The sequence below is a fragment of the Podarcis vaucheri genome (assembly GCF_965113315.1).
Source record: "Podarcis vaucheri genome assembly, chromosome: 15".
Lineage (NCBI taxonomy): Eukaryota > Metazoa > Chordata > Lepidosauria > Squamata > Lacertidae > Podarcis > Podarcis vaucheri.
The window spans coordinates 25,187,182-25,207,494 of NC_138753.1; the positions used below are offsets into that span (position 1 = coordinate 25,187,182).

General features: G+C 49.7%; 1 protein-coding gene across 8 annotated transcripts in view; it reads left to right on the forward strand.

Annotated features, from left to right (window-relative positions):
- The window catches only part of USP2 (ubiquitin specific peptidase 2), an 84,038-nt gene that overhangs the window by 45,852 nt on the left and 17,873 nt on the right, over positions 1-20,313 (forward strand). For 7 of the 8 annotated variants that reach the window (XM_082201019.1, XM_082201020.1, XM_082201022.1 and 4 more), the window contains one exon: positions 16,453-16,503. In XM_082201019.1, coding sequence (XP_082057145.1) covers positions 16,453-16,503 — 51 coding nt within the window. Of the gene's footprint in view, positions 1-5,768; positions 6,316-16,452; positions 16,504-20,313 lie in introns of those variants that run through there. The other variant, XM_082201025.1, reaches the window with a different exon arrangement.

A 20,313-nucleotide genomic window follows, 5' to 3' on the forward strand; every position in this document is an offset into this window, starting at 1 on the left:
TCAGGACAATGTGATCCGAACTGCTGGCTCCACTCGGTCGCCCTGGCCGCTGCATTCCGAACCCATTGCAGTTTCCAAATTACCACCAAGGGCACCTCCACACTGAGCATATTGCAGCAATCTAACCTCGGAACATGGGACGCGGGTGGCGCTGTGGGCTAAAGCCTCAGCGCCTAGGGCTTGCCGATCGAAAGGTCGGCGGTTCGAATCCCCGCGGCGGGGTGCGCTCCCGCTGCTCGGTCCCAGCGCCTGCCCACCTAGCAGTTCGAAAGCACCCCCGGGGGCAAGTAGATAAATAGGTACCGCTTACCAGCGGGAAGGTAAACGGCGTTCCGTGTGCGGCTCTGGCTCGCCAGAGCAGCGTTGTCACGCTGGCCACGTGACCCGGAAGTGTCTTCGGACAGCGCTGGCCCCCGGCCAATAGATGTGAGATGGGCGCACAAACCCCAGAGTCTGTCAAGACTGGCCCGTTCGGGCAGGGGTACCTTTACCTTTACCTTTTAACCTTGGAACTGTCATTTGAGAGCAGCTGGAACTTTTCTCCCTGCTGAAACTCCCTCTTCTGCACAACTGGGGCTGCACCTCTGGCATGCAACATGCCACGCAGGCTCTCCGGGGCCATTTGAGGTCTGCCCTAACCCTCACTTGCCTTGGCCGCTGCTGCCCGCAGGAAGGCATTCAGCTGTCCTCGTGCTCCATCCATAAACTGGCTTCTAGGAATTCTTGGCTATCCGACACTTGGAGGAGGCCTCCTCCTCCTTCCCTGGTGGTCAGAGAGCCATCCCAGCAGCTACTTAAAGAAGCCACAAATCCATTAAAGTAAGTATCTCCCTCTCCCCTTCCTCCATTTCTCCAACTGTGGCAGCTTTCATATCACACAGGACTCTTCAATGCCCTTTTAAAAAGAAAAGAAAAATCAGACAAATAGAGAAGAGTCTTTTGACACCAGGTTTTTTCCGGTGCTTGTCAAACTCACTGAAATTAATAGACATGGCTAACTTGGGTCTCTTCATTTCAGTGGGTATACTCTTAGGGGGCATTAATGCAATGATTGATTGATTGATTGATTGATTGATTGGATAGGTTTCCCATGAGGCTTCCTAAAAGCAATTTACAGTACAGAAAAAACACACACAAAATAATCGTGTTCGTTTTAAAAATGCTAATGAAACATTTACATATATATAAGCAATGGGTTGCATTAAACTGAGTTCTGCACAGAGTAGACCCATTGAAATGAATGTACCTCAGTTATTCGTGCCTATTGACTTCCATGGGTCTGTTCTGATTTGTGTAGGGTTTACTCCTTAGCCTTTTATTCTCCTGAAGATGTTCCTGCAAGGCAGCAGGTATGGATTTTACCTTGTGTTTACACCCGAAGCCTTTCTCACGAATGAGTATAGCTGCAACAGTGGCACATTTATAAAATCAGTTCAGGCCGCATCTGCACTATACATTTAAAGCGGTATCATACCACTTTAAACAGTCATGGCTTCTCCCCCCCCCAAAAAAAAGAATCCTGGGAACTGTAGTTTGTAAAGGGTGCTGAGAGTTGTTCGAAGGGGCCTATTCCCCTCTAAAGTTCCCAGCATGATTTAACAAGCAGCCCCTCTTCCCAGGGAACTCATTCTGATGAGAGGGAGATGAGATGAGAGATGAGATGATGTTGCTATTTAATGAACATTCTTCCTTGATTTGTCGATGGTGAGAAATTAGATGGCGTTGCGTCAAAGCAAGTGTTACCTGTGCTTTCTGGTATATTCCCACGTCACTTCCCTTATTGCAAAAAGCCCAATCTCCCGGGGAAAGCAAGTTTGTTGCGCAAAACCTCCCAGTCATCTAAAATTTCAGAAGCAGGGTTTGCCAATATAGGACTGAGGGCTTATCCACACCTCCATTTGCCTCACCTCTTTCCCCCACCCTGGGAAAACCCACAGTTTGGGCCGAATCCGGAACGAAACAACAATCTGGTTTTCTGCAGATTGCCGCTGTTAGTTCTCATGGAGCGCTAAGGAGCGGGTTTTCCAGGGAGCAAAGGCAAAACCACTCGAAGCCAAGCCCAGAAAGCAGGGGGAGAACAAAAGACACTTGGATCTGCGCTCTCTAGGGCCCAGGACAAGAGGAATTGCGGAAGAGCTCAGAATCCCATCTGGAAACAGCGATAACCTGGAAACCTCCTGTTGGAAGTTTGGGTGCAACTCAGCTTGCGGAAGAGGGGTTTGCATATGGTTAAGGCAGGTCCCCAGACTATCTCTGTACCTTTAACCTAGTGCCTTACTTCTCCATCACCTTGTTGATTGGACTGATAAGTCTTAGGCTGCATCCTGCTTGCCATTTCCTCCTCCTCCTCCTCACTCTTCTCTCTCAGACCTCAAGGTGAGAGGTCATCTGTAGCTATCCTCTGAGAAAGGAAAGGTACAAGCATGGCTGCCAGACTAGTTGATCAGACTAGAGCGAGAAACGGTTCTATTCACGTTAGACACAATGGCATTGTGCCAGTTGCTGGAGCCAAGGGTGGGTGGGTGCCAGGCAGGGGTGCCAGCCCAGCCCCTGCCACCGGAGCAAACCACCCCTGCAGGACCAAAGTGGGGCCAAGCTGGACTGCCTGCCTGCTCACGCAGGGGGGAGCCTGGGCAGCTGATACAGCCCTTGGCGAGCGGAGAAGAGCCCCAGCCCACTGGGGGCGCCTGGTTTGCACCTCCTCAAAAATTGTGTGCCCAGGGCCATGCCACCCCAGTTAGGCATTTCCTATAGTAAACAGCTTTCTTATTTTCTTCCCTACAAGTGTCTTCTCTGCAGTGGCGTAGCATGGGGGGTGCAGGGGGGGCCGGCCGCACCGGGCGCAACATCTGGGGGTTAGGGTTAGGGGGCGCAAATCCACGGGTTAGGGGGCGCAAATTACTTGCCTTGCCCCGGGTGCTGACAACCCACGCTACGCCACTGCTTCTCTGTGTCTGTGATTGCGAGAGGTAAAGTCAACTCTCTAACCGAGGTGCTCTAGCTGAACGCTTCTCACTCTTGCATATGAAAAGGGCTTCCATAGGTGATTGGACCCTGTTATTTCAATGCCGCCGCCTCTGTCTGTCTTCCTGTGCAGTCTCCTGATATCCGAATGCTGGGTTGGCACTGTGTACTTCTGGATTCTCAACTCTGTGTGGGTGTGCAGCCTGCCTGCGTTCCAACTGTGTTCATGATTGCAAAAACACGCTGAGCGCAGAGCAATTTGGGTACAGTTATAGAACCGTAATTACGTTTTCTGCTGTCGCCTGGGTCTGTGTGCGGTGTAACAATGCGCCGTTCCTATCACCTCTGTCCCGGGCACGCATGGGAGCGTTTGCCCATCCTCGTGCGTCAGCAATTCCAATTCCTTACTATTCCCGTGTGCTTTTATCTCTGCGTTTGCAGATTGCGTTCCCTGGAGTGACAGTGTCATGCTGATGAAAGGCTTACAAATCTTGTAGATAAATAATGCTGCAATATAAGTATGTATGTATGTCTCCCTAGGTTTATTTTTAACGCTACCAAAAATAGCCCTACCTCATCCAGGCTAAAGTTAGTTCCCTTGCAGCGTCTGCACAAAGAGATCTGGTTGGAGGATGGAAGAAGGTTGGAAACAGTGCAAAAAGGAACGAACGGTGCTTGATTTATTAAAGAGGAAAGGAAAGCTGTTCATTCTTTTCTTTTCTTCATGGTTGGCGGCAGCAGCGCTTCTGAATACCAGTTGCTGGAAACCTCAGGAGGGGAGAGTCCTTTTGTGCTCAGATCCTGCTTGCGGGTTTTACACAAGCGTCTGGTCGGCCACTGTGAGAACAGGATGCTAGACTGGGCGGGCCACTGGCCTCATCCTGCAGACTCTTCCTATGGTCGTATGCTTTGGTTTTATGGCTGCATAGATACGTGGCAATAACAACCTCGAGTGCAACTTTCCAAAACTTCATCCTGACTCTTGAAAGCATCTGACGTAAACAATGGAAAGTTACCGCGGGACAATCTGACCATTGGCCGGGGGATTTATAGATTTGTGTCAGGCACTTGGTCAGTCCCGTCTGGAAATTTTAAGAGGTCACCAGACAATGGGTCTGTTGCGATGGCTGTGGGGAATATGTGGTTTTGCAGGAGAGTCTGGGTTCCTAGGCAACGTAGTTGCTGCGCCTTCACGGAACTTCCCCTTTTATTTCTGTGCCTCAGTTTCTCTCTGTGCGTAAAGAAGGATGCTTGTCAGGCAGTAGATACTCCGTTAAGGGTGCTTCATTGCAGAGGAAATATTTGTCATTGAAATCCAAGCCAGTGCTGGATTTGGCATCAGACCTCAAGCCCCTTGCAGAGTGCTGACACCAGCAAATTATCTGGAGGTCAGCTAGTGTTACACAAAGTGGGTAAAATGCCACCCAATGGCCATAGCTTGCCTTGGGATACCCTGCGTTCCTTCTTGTCCTTTTGTACTTCAGTGGCTATCGCTCCTTTCCTTTTATTTTCGATGTTGATATTTTATTGAAAAGTTTCAATGAGAAAAGAAATAAAAGTGAGGTGCGTTGGTTGCTGTGCATGCAAATAGGTCTCAGAGGCGGGTGGGGATTGGCATGCCAGCTGCCGGTGTCACAAAGGCGCTCCCTCGAGTTTGCAGGGCTCTCTCCTTCCAGTTTCCCCACATACAACCTTTTTCTTTCTTCCCCTTAGTTTTCTGCCCCTCCTTCTCCCACCCACATCAGCAAAGTGGTTTGGGGGTGGGGGGTGGGGAACACAGGTTCGGAGGAACTAGCCACAAAAGAGTCTCAAAGCAGCCGCCTCAGCACTCTTGCTGCAGTATTCACACTGTGGTGTGGAAAGTTAATCTGTGGCGGGCTTGGTGAATGAACGCCTTTGGGTGCAAGATGGTTTGGACTGGGTGGTCTCTTGAGTACTCCTTCTCAATGCCACTGTTCTGCCCTTCAAAGACTAGACACCTTGGCAGGATTGGAGTTCGGCTACCAGCAGAATGCACAACCAGATTGCACCAAGAGGGCTCCTTTCTTTCTCTGTCCCACTACTGGGATGTGGGTAGTTTCATATGCTGCCTGGGAAAGGGGGCCACTGGGAGAAGCTATGCCACCTGTGGGCATTACTTCGGGGAAGAGGCACTGCGGGGTCTCGGTTGGCTCACTTTTGGCAGCAACTCTGTGCAGGGCAACCGACTTTCCTTCTGAGATTCACCATTGCCTCACCATGTGGACTCAGAGAAGTCACTTCGCCTCGCTGTGGGACGTGTGAAAAAAACGGGTTCTTCCGACATACTTCCCCTGCCAGCTGTCAACTTTTCCCTTTTCCTGCGAGGAATTCTATTTGGAATAAGGGAATTTCTCTTTAAAAAAGGAAAACATTGACAGCTATGGCCCTGACTCCAATAAAAAGACAGACAGACAGACAGACAGGTCACGGATAGCACTGAGTACAGTATTTCTGTCTGGCTGAGATGAGAGTCATAGTTCCACCCGGAAGAAAAGTTCATCGGCTTCTACACGCCCCCAGTGCCTGCTCTGAGTATGTGTGTGCCTTAAATCGCTGCGCCTGCATAGCCGGGTTGCTACGACGCTCGAGCACCCCAACAGGACCAGGCAGAGCCACCCGTCACACTTCCCCTTGGCTTCCCCACCCGGCGCAGAAAGTTGCCTGCAGCCTTGGCCGTCGGTACCTCCCTGGAGGGAGCCCTCTTCTGTGCAGCCTTGCCTGGGCGTCTGTTCCACCTCCCCTGCTTGATGTCAGAGTGATTCAGGCGCCGTCAGCAGCGGGGAAGGCGAAAGCAGCAGCGGCGGCTTTGCCTGGAGTGACAGCTTTGAGGCGGACCCTGGATTTTAAAGACGCGAGCCGGAGCCGCAGTGTGGAGGGTCGCCCGCGCTCTGCCACACTTCCATGTCCAGCCAGAAGAACCTGCCAAACTTTTCCTCCCTGCTGGAGAAGAAGCGCTTGTGGTTCCGCTTGGGGCAGAAGGCACGCCAAACTCAGCAGCTCCTCTCCCTCTTTTATTCCACCGGGTCCATCTCTGCTTTGGAGGAACGCTGCCTTGCTGTCTGAGCAGGCAGAGCAAGGGGTTGAGAGGATCAGACCCGTCTGAGTCTCACCTTTTCCCACACCTGGATCTCCTACCGAAGGAAGCTTGTGGGGGGAGAGAGGCGAGGGGTGCCTCCTCGCAGCATGCGGAATTCCTACACGGTCACCCTCCCCGAAGAGCCCCCCGTCTCGCCTTTCTCTGGCATGCCAAAGGAGCTGCGGACCAAGACGCCCATGCCAGGATCGCTGCTGGTCTCTGCCTTTGTGGGTCTGGTGCTCAATAAAACCAAGGTACAGCTGGGCTTCACCCCAAACGCACACATCATTCTCATGGCATTTTCTAAGCTGGGTTTGGCTAGGGGTTTCCCCTGCCTTGCCGGGTGGACCGGCCACAAATCGCAGGGTGGGTAGGTGAGCCTTGCACCGCATGTGTTGGGTGGGCATGAGTTCAGCAATCTTAGCAGTCCGCTCTGTTGCTGCCTGGCAGGAGCCCTGGGTCCTTGTCTCTGCTCTGCTCCTGATATCACTGTGTGGACTTGGTGTGGAGGCTGAACCCTGCTTTCAGCCTGGGAGGGGGTTAAAGTGTGAGTGCTGCCCACCTCATAGCAAAGCCAGAATTCGTTCCTGTTCTTATCGCACCTTTAAAGACGGTTGGGTGGGTGGGAGAAGCTAAAAGTAGGGAGGTAGTTAACTATCTGCTAGAGCAGAAGACGGTTGTGTGGGTGCAGACGCCCGCTGTCAAAATGCAGGAGTTCTGCAAGAACTAGAGGCGACAAGGAGACCTTCCGCCTTTCCTCTAAAAGATGGAGTTTGCAAGAGCAGCCTACGATATTAAGCAATAAGCTGTTAACTCCTGGTACTTAGGTCCCAAGAGTTTTCTGCTGTGGGACCAACCTTTTGGGTGTTGCTCACCGGGTCTCCATTTCTAAGAAGGGGCACAGTTGGGGAGGAGACTGGAAATTGCTGCGTTCTGGTTTTTTTGCCCCCCATCTCACCCCCGGACAGAGAGCCCCAGTAAATTAAAGGGCATGCTCTCAAGATAACCGAGAAGTTAACCTTTCACCTTTTGACCTTTCCTCCCATGCTCAAACCCTTTCAGTGCTTATTTATGGGTGAAAGTGTGTGCGAGAGAGAAGGAGCGAATCTGCATTCTGAATGCTGGGAGAGTGTTGGTAGTTATTCAGAGTGAATAAAAGCCGAGCATGCAAAAAGGATCTCATGGGATGTTTGGGGGGGGAACAGACAGGCGCCAGGTCTTTCCCCCTCTCCACGTGGCTTCGCTCCCTCCGCAAAGCCAGGACCGTTTTGACCTCGTTGGGCCACTGCCCTTCGGGGAGCGCCTTTGTTCCACGCCGTTACGTAACAGACTCCCTTCCGCCACGGCACCTGTGGCTCAGGGCAGGTCAGCCCCTTTGTTCGGTCGATGAATGGAGCTGGGCATGTTATGTAAGAGTTGTCCGTGCCTCTCTCCCCACAGGCAGCTTGAAACCTCCTTGGCGCCGCTTGCTGAGCTCCAGCAGCTGAGGCCAGCTAGGGAGCTGTGATCCAAGCTGGCCGGGGAAGGGAAAGGAGAGTTCAGTTGTCAGGACAGGGGAGGGAGACGGAGGAAAAGCCATTTGTAACCAGGTGGCTGCTGCTGGCGGCATGTTTGGAGAGAGAGTTTTTCTCTCCTCGCTGCTGCCATAGTGGGTTTCATTTTGCAAGGAAATGTCTATTGTTGTTGTTGTTGTTGTTGTTGTTTAATTAATCAGTGTTTGGTTTTTAAACCACGAGTTGCAGAGCTGCCCCATAGTCATAGAATCATGGAACAATAGAATCAGAAGGGGGACACAAGCGGTCATCTTGTCCAGCCCCTGCCAATGAAACTCAAGCTGGTTTTACATTATGCCCTGCATCCTAAAGGTAAAGGGGTAAAGGGACCCCTGACCATTAGGTCCACTTGTGGCCGACTCTGGGGTTGCGGCGCTCATCTCGCTTTATTGGCCGAGGGAGCCGGCATACAGCTTCTGGGTCATGCGGCCAGCATGATTAAGCCGCTTCTGGAGAATCAGAGCAGCGCACAGAAACGCCGTTTACCTTCCCGCCGGAGCGGTACCTATTTATCTACTTGCACTTTGACATGCTTTCGAACTGCTAGGTTGGCAGGAGCTGGGACCGAGCAATGGGAGCTCACCCCGTTGCGGGGATTCGAACCGCCAACCTTCTGATCGACAAGTCCTAGGCTCTGTGGTTTAACCCACAGCGCCAACCGCGTCCCTTGCCCTGCATCCTACAGTTGGATAAATCTTGATTATGGGGTCGGCGGTCTGCGTCAAAACCATTCCCAATACAAGGAACTGCCTACATACTTGGGCAGGGAGTTGGGGCATCATGAGTCCTTTCCCAGCCCAGTGGCGCTGCAGGAAAGGTAGCTGCAGGGTTTAATTTTTCCAAGGTTTGTTGGCTTCCAAACTGGTTTTCAATGCCCTGGCACATCCTGGGGCCTTTGAAACAAGAGAGTTCCGCTTGATGAACATGTACAGAGCGCCTTTCCCAGGAGCACTGCCATGTAGACACCGCTGACCTAGATGGACCCAGTGGCCTAACTCTCTATAAAGCATATTCTGCCTGTGCTCCCATGGAGACCTGGGTTTCTGGGTCAGAATGGGAGGCATCTGGATAGGTCCCAGATAATGCACAGACTGGGAGCGCTGCTTGTGAGGAATTTCCTGGAACAAGGTTCTGGTGCTCAAGGGCAAGCAGTGGCTTTCCCCATCTCTCTCTCTCTTTCTCTCTTTCTCTCTTTCCCTCTCTCTCCTCCTTCCTCTGGATTCGCGTGGGCTGACTGTTCATCTGGGGCCGGCCTCTTCCTCTCCATAGCAGAGGAATGCCGGCTGGCTGGTCCCGCATGCTTTGGCGATGCGCCATTCCCCAGCACACTCTCGGTTCCTTGTTCTCTCCTCCGAGATTTTTCTGTCTACTCCCTTGGGCTGGGAAATGTTTCGGGAAGGATGTACGTAGATTAAGCAGGGCTGGGCCACCCCCAGAGACCTCAGAGCATCAGGTCACCTCCGTCACAGCCTCTCCAAACCTCCTTGCCCTTTGACACACATTGTAGGCACCTCTCGTGTCCTTGTCGCTGCTCAGAAGAGAACACAGTTCTTCTGGACCTTCTGTGATGGCCAGATCCAGCTAAATTTGTTTAGGTTGCCACCAAACACACTTCCAAGGAAATGCCTTTAGGGTGCAAACCCTAAGGTGATGCTATCAGGATGCTTAACTCAGTGCTTGCTTTCAGTGTAATAATTGAGTGGCACTTAGTGGCTTGGTTGCCATTCAAGATCTAGACGTGGTCATTGAAAAACTGTGCTTATAGTGCCAGGATGCATCCCATTGTATCAGCACAAAAAAATGCAAGGTTTTGATGCAAGGATGGGTGAGCAGGAACAGCTCAGTTCTCAAAACTAGTATTCTTTCTCTGGCCACCTGTCAGCTAGAATATGTCTCTGGGTTTAGTTATTCAACCAGGGCAGAGGTGGCTAACCATTATTCAGCTTCTGCCAACCCTCTGGCCATATGCTTGCAGTGGGTCTCACCAGTGATCTAGTGATCCAAGGTAGCAGGGTGGGTTGGGGTCAAAGACCCATTACTCTTTCAGCAGCAAGGTCCCTGTCTCCAGCGACCTAAAACCACCCAGTCAGCAAGAAAGGGAAGATTTTTTTAGCCGCTATCTGCTCCAAAGCTAAGTGTTTAGGAGCACTGAAAACTCAAGATGCTTCAACTTCAAGGAAATGGTGCGCAAGCTCTGTTGTGTACAATGAAATGTCAGGGAAATGTGCAGCCTAAGCCACTCCAGAATAAGATACTGGAGCATTCCAAATCATTTGCCAATGTACGTGCACAGAAAATAGATCTAGCTCAAGTGGAACACGTGGAGATCTGCACTGAGCGATGCAATGCATCCCTAATTATTATTGTTGCATAATTATAAGATTACTGTATAAACTTGGAAAGCTTCACAATCTTACAAAGGGTGTGGCTGGATCATGAAGGGACACTACACTTTTGCGTGTGGCTGTTCAACACACACCACAACCTCGGCTGATCAAGGCAGATCAGATCAGGAGGGAGGGCTACTGCCTGCTCTCAGTTCTTCAGATGTTTTATCTCAAGAGGTATTTTGGACTACTGATCCCATCATTCCTGACCACAGGCCATGCTGCCTGGGGCTGATGGGAACTGGAGTCCAGCAACATTCCGGAGGACAACATTGCTCTCACATTGATCTGACAAGTAGAGAGGAGGGAGATGTTCTCCTCCACCAGGGTGCTAGACTAGATGGAGGGGTTAAATTTGAGGCTGTTCTGTTCCTAGCATCACTTCTAGTCTTCACCTGCCTCACAGGTAAGCATCACAGCTGAAGAAGGATAGTGGGGTGGCTACTTTTCCACCACAGAAGCCCAAAATCCTCTGCATCAAAGCAAATGTAGTGACTGTAATTACTATCTTAATTTCTCTTTATTCCACCTTGTCCTCAAAGTGGAAGGGCTGGGTTATTGGGTATGTGTGAGTGTGTGTTTTTTCTGCACACATTTTGTCCTTACAACAACCGTGGGTCCCCAGATGTTGTTGAACTACAACTCCCATCACCCCTAGTTAACAATGCCAGAGCTCAGGGATGATGGGAGTTGTAGTCCAACAACGTCTGGGGACCCACAGGTTGAGAACTGCTGAGTTAGGCTAAGAGAAATACATACTGGCCTTTGATCACCCAGAATGTTTCAAGGGGAGGAGTTTGAACCGAGGTTTCTCCCAGCTGAGTCAAACGCTCCAACCACAGCACCCAAACTGGCTGTGTCAGCGATTTTTAATAGCATGGTTGATAATAAAAATATTGTTGGTAATAATAATAAGAGCGTAGGTGGGCGGGATTCAGCTAATATTTGTGAAATTAGGGAATCAGGGCTAGGGATGTAGGCATATGTCCATTTAAATTTCTCTTTGAAAAAAACAAAAACCCAATTTTAAGCTCAGTTCTCCACGCTTTCTCACCAGTTTGTGATTTTTTAAGTCCTTGTGAAAATTCAGCAGCAATATAGTGCAAATTTCTCCTACATGTTTTTTTACAATGTTATGTGTTATTACCATTATTATTATTATTATTAATATTATTATTATTATCTGTATCCCACTTTTTCTCCAAGGAGCTCAAGGTGGTTACGTGATTCTCCCCCTCTCTAGTTTGTTGTCACAACCACCCTGGGATGTAGGTTAGGCTAAGAGACTGTCACTGCCCAAGGCCACCCAATGAGCTTTACAGCTAAGTGGAGATTTGAACCCAGGCCTTGCTCCAACACCTTAACCACTGCACCACAACACATCAGCTCCCATTCTATGTAAATATATTTTGGGTAGTAACACATTTTAGCAATGTATACTTTTCCTAATATAATGGAACCTTGGTTCTCGAACGCCTCAGTACGCGAACATTTCGGCTCCCAAACCACGAAAACCCAGAAGTAAGTGTTCCAGTTTTTGAATGTTTTTCGGAAGCCGAACATCCCATGCAGCTGTCAGCTATTGTTTCCAGGACGCCTGCACCTTGGTTTTCGAACATTTTGGAAGTCGAACGGAAAGTCAAAGCAAAGTCAAAGCAATAACCAACTATTTTACTTTTAAAAGTCATCTGAAGGCAGCCCTCTTTAGGAAAGTTTTTAATGTTTGATGCTGTACTGTTTTTAATATTCAGTTGGAAGCCGCCCAGAGTGGCTGGGGAAACCCAGCCAGATGGGCGGGGTATAAATAATAAATTATTATTATTATTATTATTATTATTATTATTATTATTATTATTATTATTACGCTCGAGAACCAATATACCACTGTATTTGTATTTTCCCTGAGATAAGGAGTTTTTTCCTGTTATTTTCACCAGTATATGCATTTTTAAATGCAGTGTTTACCTTAGCTCATGCATTTTTGTACACATGACTTGCCCGGAGGACCGCACTGCGAAATTGAGAGAAGTGCAAATTTCAAAAGGTTGGATGTGTGTTTCGGTTCTCATGCACGAATTGGGCTGAATCGCCTTTCAATGCAAACCAAATTGAATTTCCCCACCATCCTTAATCAGGGCTTGTTATTTCATTAAGGAACCCCAAACCCCTTCCTTCTCTCTCCCCTCCTCTGCAATTCTGTCTTCCCTTAGATATGGAGAATAGGGGTCCACTTGTCCCCATCCCTGTCCCCATCCCACCCCCCGATGTGACATAAGGCTGTGTTGCCAGAGCAGAAACGTGTGCTGTTTGAGCCGGTCTATTTTGGGCTGTTGTCAGGAACAGGAGAGGAGGCTGCTTTCCCTCCTACAAACACATGCCAAGCGCTGCTATTTTGGAGCTGGCGAAGCAGCAGGGACCTCCTCCTCCCCTCTCCTCCTCCTCCTCCTCCTCCTCTTCAGTTTCTGGGGTGCCTTCTGGGGAGGTAAGAAAAAGCGTTGATGCTTTAACCCACTGAACCCCAAACCCAGTCCAGCGGGGCGGGGGGGGGGACAGGGGCATCCCTCCATTCAGCCTGCAGCCCTAAACCATTTTATGAATATATATACAGTCATACCTCTTGTTACGTTCGGTTCAGGTTATGTCTTTTCAGGTGGCGACCCAGAAGGTACCAGAAAGGGTTACTTCCGGGTTTCGCCGCATGCGCAGATGCGCAAAATGACATCATGCACATGCGCAGAAGTGGTGAATCATGACCGCGCATGCGCAGACGCGGGTTGCATTCCTCTCGGGTTGCAAAGGGGGCTCCGGAACGGATCCCGTTCGCAACCAGAGGTACTACTGTAGTGCATTATAACACACACACACACCAGCTCTTCACCCAAAAAAGGCTCCCAGAACAGCTTGCATGCAATCAGTTGAAACAAGGTAGTCTCTGCCCCCTCTCACGCTTACGTTGTAAAAGGCAAGCAACAAAAGGAAAGAAGGAAGCGGAGGGCAGAGGGGAAAAGGCGAGATCAGGCACCAGCTCTTTAAGCTCTTTCAAGTCCAACGCGCTCTGTCTGCAGCAGAGATGCCCCACAGGGGCACCGATCCGATCGGGGAGGTTTGCAGTAGAACTAGAAGGAAGAAGCCCTCATCGCCCTGCTTCTTTTGCCTTAATTTCTGTTACCCAGGGCTATGCTGCCTTTGCCCATGGAGCCTCTATTCTGCCATCATGGTCAATAGCCATTAATAGGCAGCAACCTCCAAGACTTTGTCTAATCCAAGACAACCCAAACTGACACAGACATTGCTGGGCAGTTTCAACGAGCTCCCTCCGGTGAGGATTCTAGTCAGCTATATGAGAATAGAATTAGATATACGATTCTGGGTCCTTCTGGCCTCCCCCCGCTCTCCTCTGTGCCTGATCTGGTGTGGGGAGGGGAGGTTTCTGGAGCAGAGTTGCTTTCCAAGACAGGCATGATCTACAGTCATACCTCATGTTACGGACGCTTCAGGTTACGTGTTTTCAGGTTGCAGACTGTGGGAAACCCGGAAGGGGTTGCTTCCAGGTTTCGCCACTCGCACATGCGCAGAAGCACTAAATCACGCTTTGCACATGCGCAGAAGCGCCAAATTGTGCCTATGCAGACACGGTGCTTCAGGATGCGAACGCTGCGGGTTGTGGACGTGCCTCCGTCACAGATTACGTCCGCAACTCGAGGTACCACTGTACGTCAATAGAACTATATAGCTGCATTATTAGACCTGTAACTTTAAGAACTGGTGCCCGACCTTGATCTTCCCCTCCTCCCTCCCCATCCCTCTTGCCTCATGTGTTGTGCCCACTCTGAGAGCCTTCTTGGCTGGAGAGCAGGCTAGAAATGCTTCAGATGCTATGTCCTGATCCTTGAGATTGAACCCGGGACCTTCTGCACCCACAGCACATGCTCTACCAGGAGCGCGGAATGAAGGCTGTCATCAAGTGCAGTGCTTCCAAGCCACCTTTTCTCCCTGTGTCTCGCCTCCTTACGACAGGTCTCTGAAGCCACGCAGCAAGCAGAGAGCTCTTAGTGGCTGTCTGCAGTTTCAGTAGGCGGCCTTTATCCAGAACAATGAAGTTCTGCTTTTCCCAAGTTGGGAGCATGGGAAACTGCCTTATATTGAGTCTGACCGCTGTTCTGTTTAGCTCAATATTGCCTGCATTGATGGACAGTGGCTCTCCTAGGGTTTCAGCCGGGGGGGTGGCATGTATTCCCTGCCCACCTGGAGATTGAAAAGCAGATACTCCTTGCATTACCTATGTCAGAGGTGCAAAATGCAGAGATGAAGTTTGTCCTCCCTGCTTTTCCATTCTCTCTTTCCCCACCCCCCTGAGCAATGCCCACATGACCTCTGTCCCTCTGCTGGGTGCCAGCTGGATCCGTTCCAGGCCCTCTGGGCAGGATTCTGTGTTCCAGGCCCAACAGACTGCCAAGGTGCTGTTGCTGCTGCTGCTGGGGACTTGCCAAGCTTGGTTACTCCCCTGGCTGCTACATTGCCGTGTGTGGGGCACCACATGTACAGGAAATGGGACTTTGGCTTCCCGGGATTTTGCCCTCCTGAACACAAGGTCAACTGAGTGCTTTGCAGACACCTCCATGGGAGGGAAAGGAGTTGATGCAACACTTTGGGTGGCTCTCTCTGCTGTATGTTCCTCTCTTGTTTTTCTTCTGCCAAAGGCCTCCCTTTGCCTTCCCTGTCTTACTGTTTGCTTAAAGCGGTTTTTGCAAAGCGGTTCTCCAGCCAACAAATGTGTACAAAAACCTACCTGCTAAGGTAAAATGCGCACGAGGATGCATATATTCATAAAAAATGCTTTGAAAAAATATGTATACAGTACATGTATTAGACAAAGTTTCATGCCAAAATATGTGTGTGTGTGTGTGTGTGTGTGTGTGTGTGTGTTCGAGTAAATTGGTGACAGAGTTTTATTCATTCATTCATTCCCTTCTTCTCTCGTTGGCCTTTTCCCCTTGTGTGCTATTGTTGTTTTTTAAGATTGTACATAAGCCATTCTGGGAGCCTTTTTTTGGCTGAATAGCGGGATGCAAATGCTCAGAAAAAAATGTAATTAACAAATCTGCACTAAAACGCCTCATGGGTTTTTATGAGGACTTTTTGCAAACTACTGTGGAGAACTGAATTTAAGATGAGAGAAGTGAGAAACTGCGATTGACAGATTCTCTCATCCGTACTTCTTACAAACGACATTATGATCTTATATGCGCCATTAGACAGTCCTGAATTTATTTGTTTGTTTGCCTGCTTATTTAATATTTAATTTGTCTGCCGCACCTTTCTCCCAAGTAGGAGAGCTGGTGTAGTGTCATGGTTAGAGTGTCAGGCTAGGACCTGAGAGGCCAGGGCTCCAATCCCACAATGGGTGACCTTGGGCGTGTCACTGTCTCTCAGCCTGACTTACCTCACAGGGTTGCCATGAGGATAAAATGTGGGTGTGGGAGAGAACCATATTATGCCACTGTGAGATCCTTGGAGAAAAGTTGGGGTACATACGCAGTAATAAGCAGTGCTTTTTCTGGGGATATGCAGGGGTACACATACCCCTAAACATTTTGTGAATCTTTGTACTTTTGTCCATTTACTGTATTTATTTTTCCCGATTTGAACTATAAAATGGTGATTTTCTTGAGCCAGAGTACCCCTAAACATGTTTTTAGGGGGGGAAAGCACTGGTAATAAGTAAATACAGTAAGTTTGCATTCATTCATTCATTCATTCATTCAGCCTTTTGGATTCATTTAATAGGTGAGGAGAAACTCAGGGCCATGCTGGAAGTCCAGGGGTGCCCAGTTCTAGATGAGACAGAGTCTGATTGCCTTAACTTACTTTTGGAAAGTGAAAGCTCTTTGCACATGCACAGAAGCGCCTTCTCTGTCTCTTCCCCACTCCCTTCGCCATGACTTCCATATTCTAGGACTGAGCCTGAACGCTTGAGATCTCTTGGCGGAGCCCAAGATATTAATACCCACATCTACTACAGAGCCTTTGATTCTGTGATAGCAGAAATTTCCCACAGGCTTTGTCAGCTGCTGCTAGAGTTGGCACTCATTCATTTCTGGCGCTGAGAGTAGGGGAAAGCAGGGCACTGGCTTTGCTTTGTAGGCTCTGTTTCTTGACCCCCACCACCTCCACTATCCCCCCAGTAGGGAACCTTCCCCTTAAGCCTTGATCCTGCTCAGCAAGTATTGACAAGGGATGTGTCAGGGGTTTGAGGTTCCCTGCAAGCTGTGGGTTTAATGGCCTGAAATCTTTATGCCCGTTATCCCAAATCTTTGGGAGGATGAACCCCTTTCTCTCTTGCCTTTGTTTGTTCCCCACCACGACCCTTGGATTTGGCTATGTTTGCATATCCACCCGACCCGGAGTTACCGCATTCTCACAACCAATGCATGTTCTTCTCTCTTGACAGAATTCCAAAACTGTGCAGGGGCTAACCGGCCTCCGGAACCTCGGCAACACTGTGAGTCCACTCCTCTTTCCATCCCTGTCCCCCCTCCACTTGGGTATATCTGCACTGGGGCGGGAGAACTGAGCCCACATTCACACTGTGAATGGTACCAGTTTAAACAGTCCCATGGCGTTCCCCCCCCAAAGAATTATGGGAGATGTAGTTTATTAAGGGCCCTGAGATTCCAATCGCAGGGGAGCTACAATTCCCTGAGTTCTCTGGGAAGAGGAACTGATTGTTAAACCACACTAGTAATTGTAGCTCTGTCGAGGAGAGGACAGGAAAGGGAGGTCTCCTAACAATTCACAACCCGTAACAACTGCGGCTCCCAATAATTATTTGGGAAAAGCCATGGACCTGTTTAAAGTGGTATGGTGCTGCTCTAAGGGTATGGTATGATTGCAGCCTGAGATCTGCTGACAGGCCTCTGCGTGATTTGAGTAGACCAGAAAGGGGCTTCTGACGCCTAGTGTCTAAGAACAGCAAGATCCTGAAAGCTTAAACCGCAAATTGCTGGGGGGGGGGGGGGACAGACACTTGGGATGGGGTGAACCAGAAGTGGGTTTTCACATGCAAGGATTTGTGAGTTTTGGTAGTGGCGCCGATCACACGCTCCTGGGCTGAGCCTACGCTCTGCGGCACACCCTGTTCCTTAATTCTTAGTTTATGTATACCCAGTTAGGTCACTAGTTTGCCCTTGGCTTCTGTTGGCGAGCTGTGTGGCATTTCAACATAATAAAAACCAGATATATGGATTGTTTGCATTGCACTTGCAGTGATAGATCCAGACCACCCCTTCAGTTTGCCCACACTTCCTTACCCCCACCTGGGGAAACTGCTATTTAATGCTCAGTTGGAGCAAATGACAATCTGGGTCTTCCCCGGATTGCCATTTGTTCTGATCTATCACTAAAGAGTGGGACGTGGGTGGCGCAGTGGGTTAAAGCACAGAGCCTAGGACTTGCCGATCAGAAGGTCGGCGGTTCGAATCCCCACGATGGGGTGAGCTCCTGTTGCTCGGTCCCTGCTCCTGCCAACCTAGCAGTTCGAAAGCACGTCAAAGTGCAAGTAGATAAATAGATACCGCTCCAGTGGGAAGGTAAACGGCGTTTCTGTGTGCTGCTCTGGTTCGCCAGAAGCGGCTTAGTCATGCTGGCCACATGACCCAGAACCTGTACGCCAGCTCCCTCGGCCAGTAAAGCGAGATGAGCACCGCAACCTCAGAGTCGGTCACGACTGGACCTAATGGCCAGGAGTCCCTTTGCCTTTTATCACTAAAGAGCGGGTTTATGCTGGGAAAGGAGCAGGGCAAAGGGAAAACTTTGTTTTTCCTCCTCTACCACCACCTCGTCTTCCTCCTCACTTTATTTCAGCTATTGCCCCATAATGCAGATGGCAGGACTGAGGCAGAGCTAGAGTGGCTTGTTGAAGCCCACCTCGTAGTGAGATCACGGCGGAAGCAAGATTCAAAGGGAGAGCTCTCCGATTCATATAGCTGAGCCTCTGAATCGCAAGTCCGAACCAAAGCTCTCTGAAATGAACAATTTAAAAAGCAGCACAAGGTTAAACCTAGTCTCTGGGCAGGTCAAGCAGAGAGATCACCCTGGTCTCATTGCCGGGCACTGCTGCTGCTGCTGCCTCCTTGCCAAATTCACACTGCTTGGCTCACCTTGCAGAGAGAGCGTGGCATGACCGCACCACCATGCAGCTACCTCTCAGATCCTCACACATCAGGCTCCTGGAGCCCCAGGGAGATAGCATGCACGCGCTAGTTTGTATGGCATAATTACAGCCATTGTGATTTGCATGCCTCTTCCTTGTGTACAGAATCATAGAATTGTAGAGCTGGAAAGGGACTGTGAGAATCATCTAAGCCAACCTCTTGCAATGCAGGAATATGGAGCTGTCCCCACATGGGGATCGAACCTGCAGCAACCTTGGTATTATCAGTGCCACCCTCTAACCAACTGAGCTATCTAGGCACTGCATACACACACACACACACACACACACACACACACACACACAAACAAATGTAAGAAGAGCCTGCCAGACCAGGCCAGTGGCCCATCTAATCCAGAATCCTGTTCTCACAATGGCCAGCCATCTGCTCTAAGGGAAAGCCTGCAAGGTGCCATAAGAAACTGCAGAGATAGCGCAGGATAGTGCACACCCTGGAAATGATATCTTTCAGCTTCTGCCTTCTGGAAGAAGGTACAGGGTTATAAAGACTAGGACCAACCGCCTGAGAAACAGTTTCTATCCAAATGCAATTTTGGTTTTAAACGCAGTGTAAGGTAGCCTCTATGGGAGTATATTCAGTGGCGTAGCGTGGGTTGTCAGCACCCGGGGCAAGACAAGTAATTTGCGCCCCCTAACCCGTGGATTTGCGCCCCCTAACCCGTGGATTTGCGCACCCTAACCCGTGGATTTGCGCACCCTAACCCTAACCCCCAGATGTTGCGCCCTGTGCGGCTGGCCCCCCCTGCACCCCCCACGCTATGCCACTGAATATATTGTACAGTGGTACCTCAGGTTACATACGCTTCAGGTTACAGACTCCGCGAACCCAGAAATAGTGCTTCAGGCTAAGAACTTTGCTTCAGGATGAGAACAGAAATCGTGCGGCAGCAGGAGGCCCCATTAGCTAAAGTGGTGCTTCCAGGTAAGAACAGTTTCAGGTTAAGTACAGACCTCTGGAACGAATTGAGTACTTAACCTGAGGTACCACTGTATTTAATTATGGGGTATCAGAGTTTTTAGGGGGCTAACCAGGCTGGGATAGCTGGGATAGCAGGCTTGTTGGTTTTTGAATGTCTGATGTAGATTTTTTCAATTCCGTTGTTCTGTATGGGACAATGACAATAAAGATTATCATATCGTAAGCAGGGCCTGAGCGCAGCAGCGCTGTTCCCAACACGTGCGCCCCAGCAACGGGCATTCAGAGGCCACATTGCCTCTGGCACTGTAATGAGAACATTATATGTGGGAAAGTCGTGCACACACAACGCCAGCTGAGCCAGTGCAGCCCGGCGGTCACGGCTGGATTAGTGGTGTGGCACTTCTCCGTGCCCGGTGGGTGGGTACCCCGCCAACGCAGGAAATTTCGACAGCTCTTTCCACCGCTGTTTGTCCCTCAGTTCCCCTTTGCTGTGGTGGGAATCCCCTGCCCTTCTGAGGGGCCTTTTTGCAACTGTCTCAGGAAGTGTGTCACCCTCCCGCCCCACCAAGCCTCAACCGCTCAGGCCCAAACTCATGAAATTCAATGCTCTTTTAGGTTTAACATGCAATGCTTGTTCAGAGTTGTTTTTAAGTGCAGGCGCAAACACCTACATGTTGAATTTGGAGGAGCATTTAACCTCACAAGGCCTAGTCTGGGCCTGAGCAGCTGAGGTTTACCCATCCGATAGGTTGCCACACCTGAGCCTTTCAGGAAGAACATTCTTTTCTCAAGGCAGTTCACATGATGTATGAAAGCGCAACGTCAAATGGCAATAAATGTGTTTTTGAAAATGTTCCCCGTTGATAAAACTAGGAAGAAAACATTAAAAATGCAACCGCCTCACTATCAGATCCCTAGTCACCTTTAAGTAAAGTGATAACTGTTAAGGCCCATTTGGAAATATAAGGGCATGTCTTACATGGATTTTTTTAATTCCACAGCCTCGCCATCTCAGACACCCACACCCTATGCACACAGAACATTTATGACACTTGAACAGATCTGTAGTTTACCCCTCTGAGGGTTATAGGAAACTATTGTTCCCAGGAGTGTTTGGGGGAGGCCATGTGCTTTTAATGTGCTTTTAATGCACAGTAGGG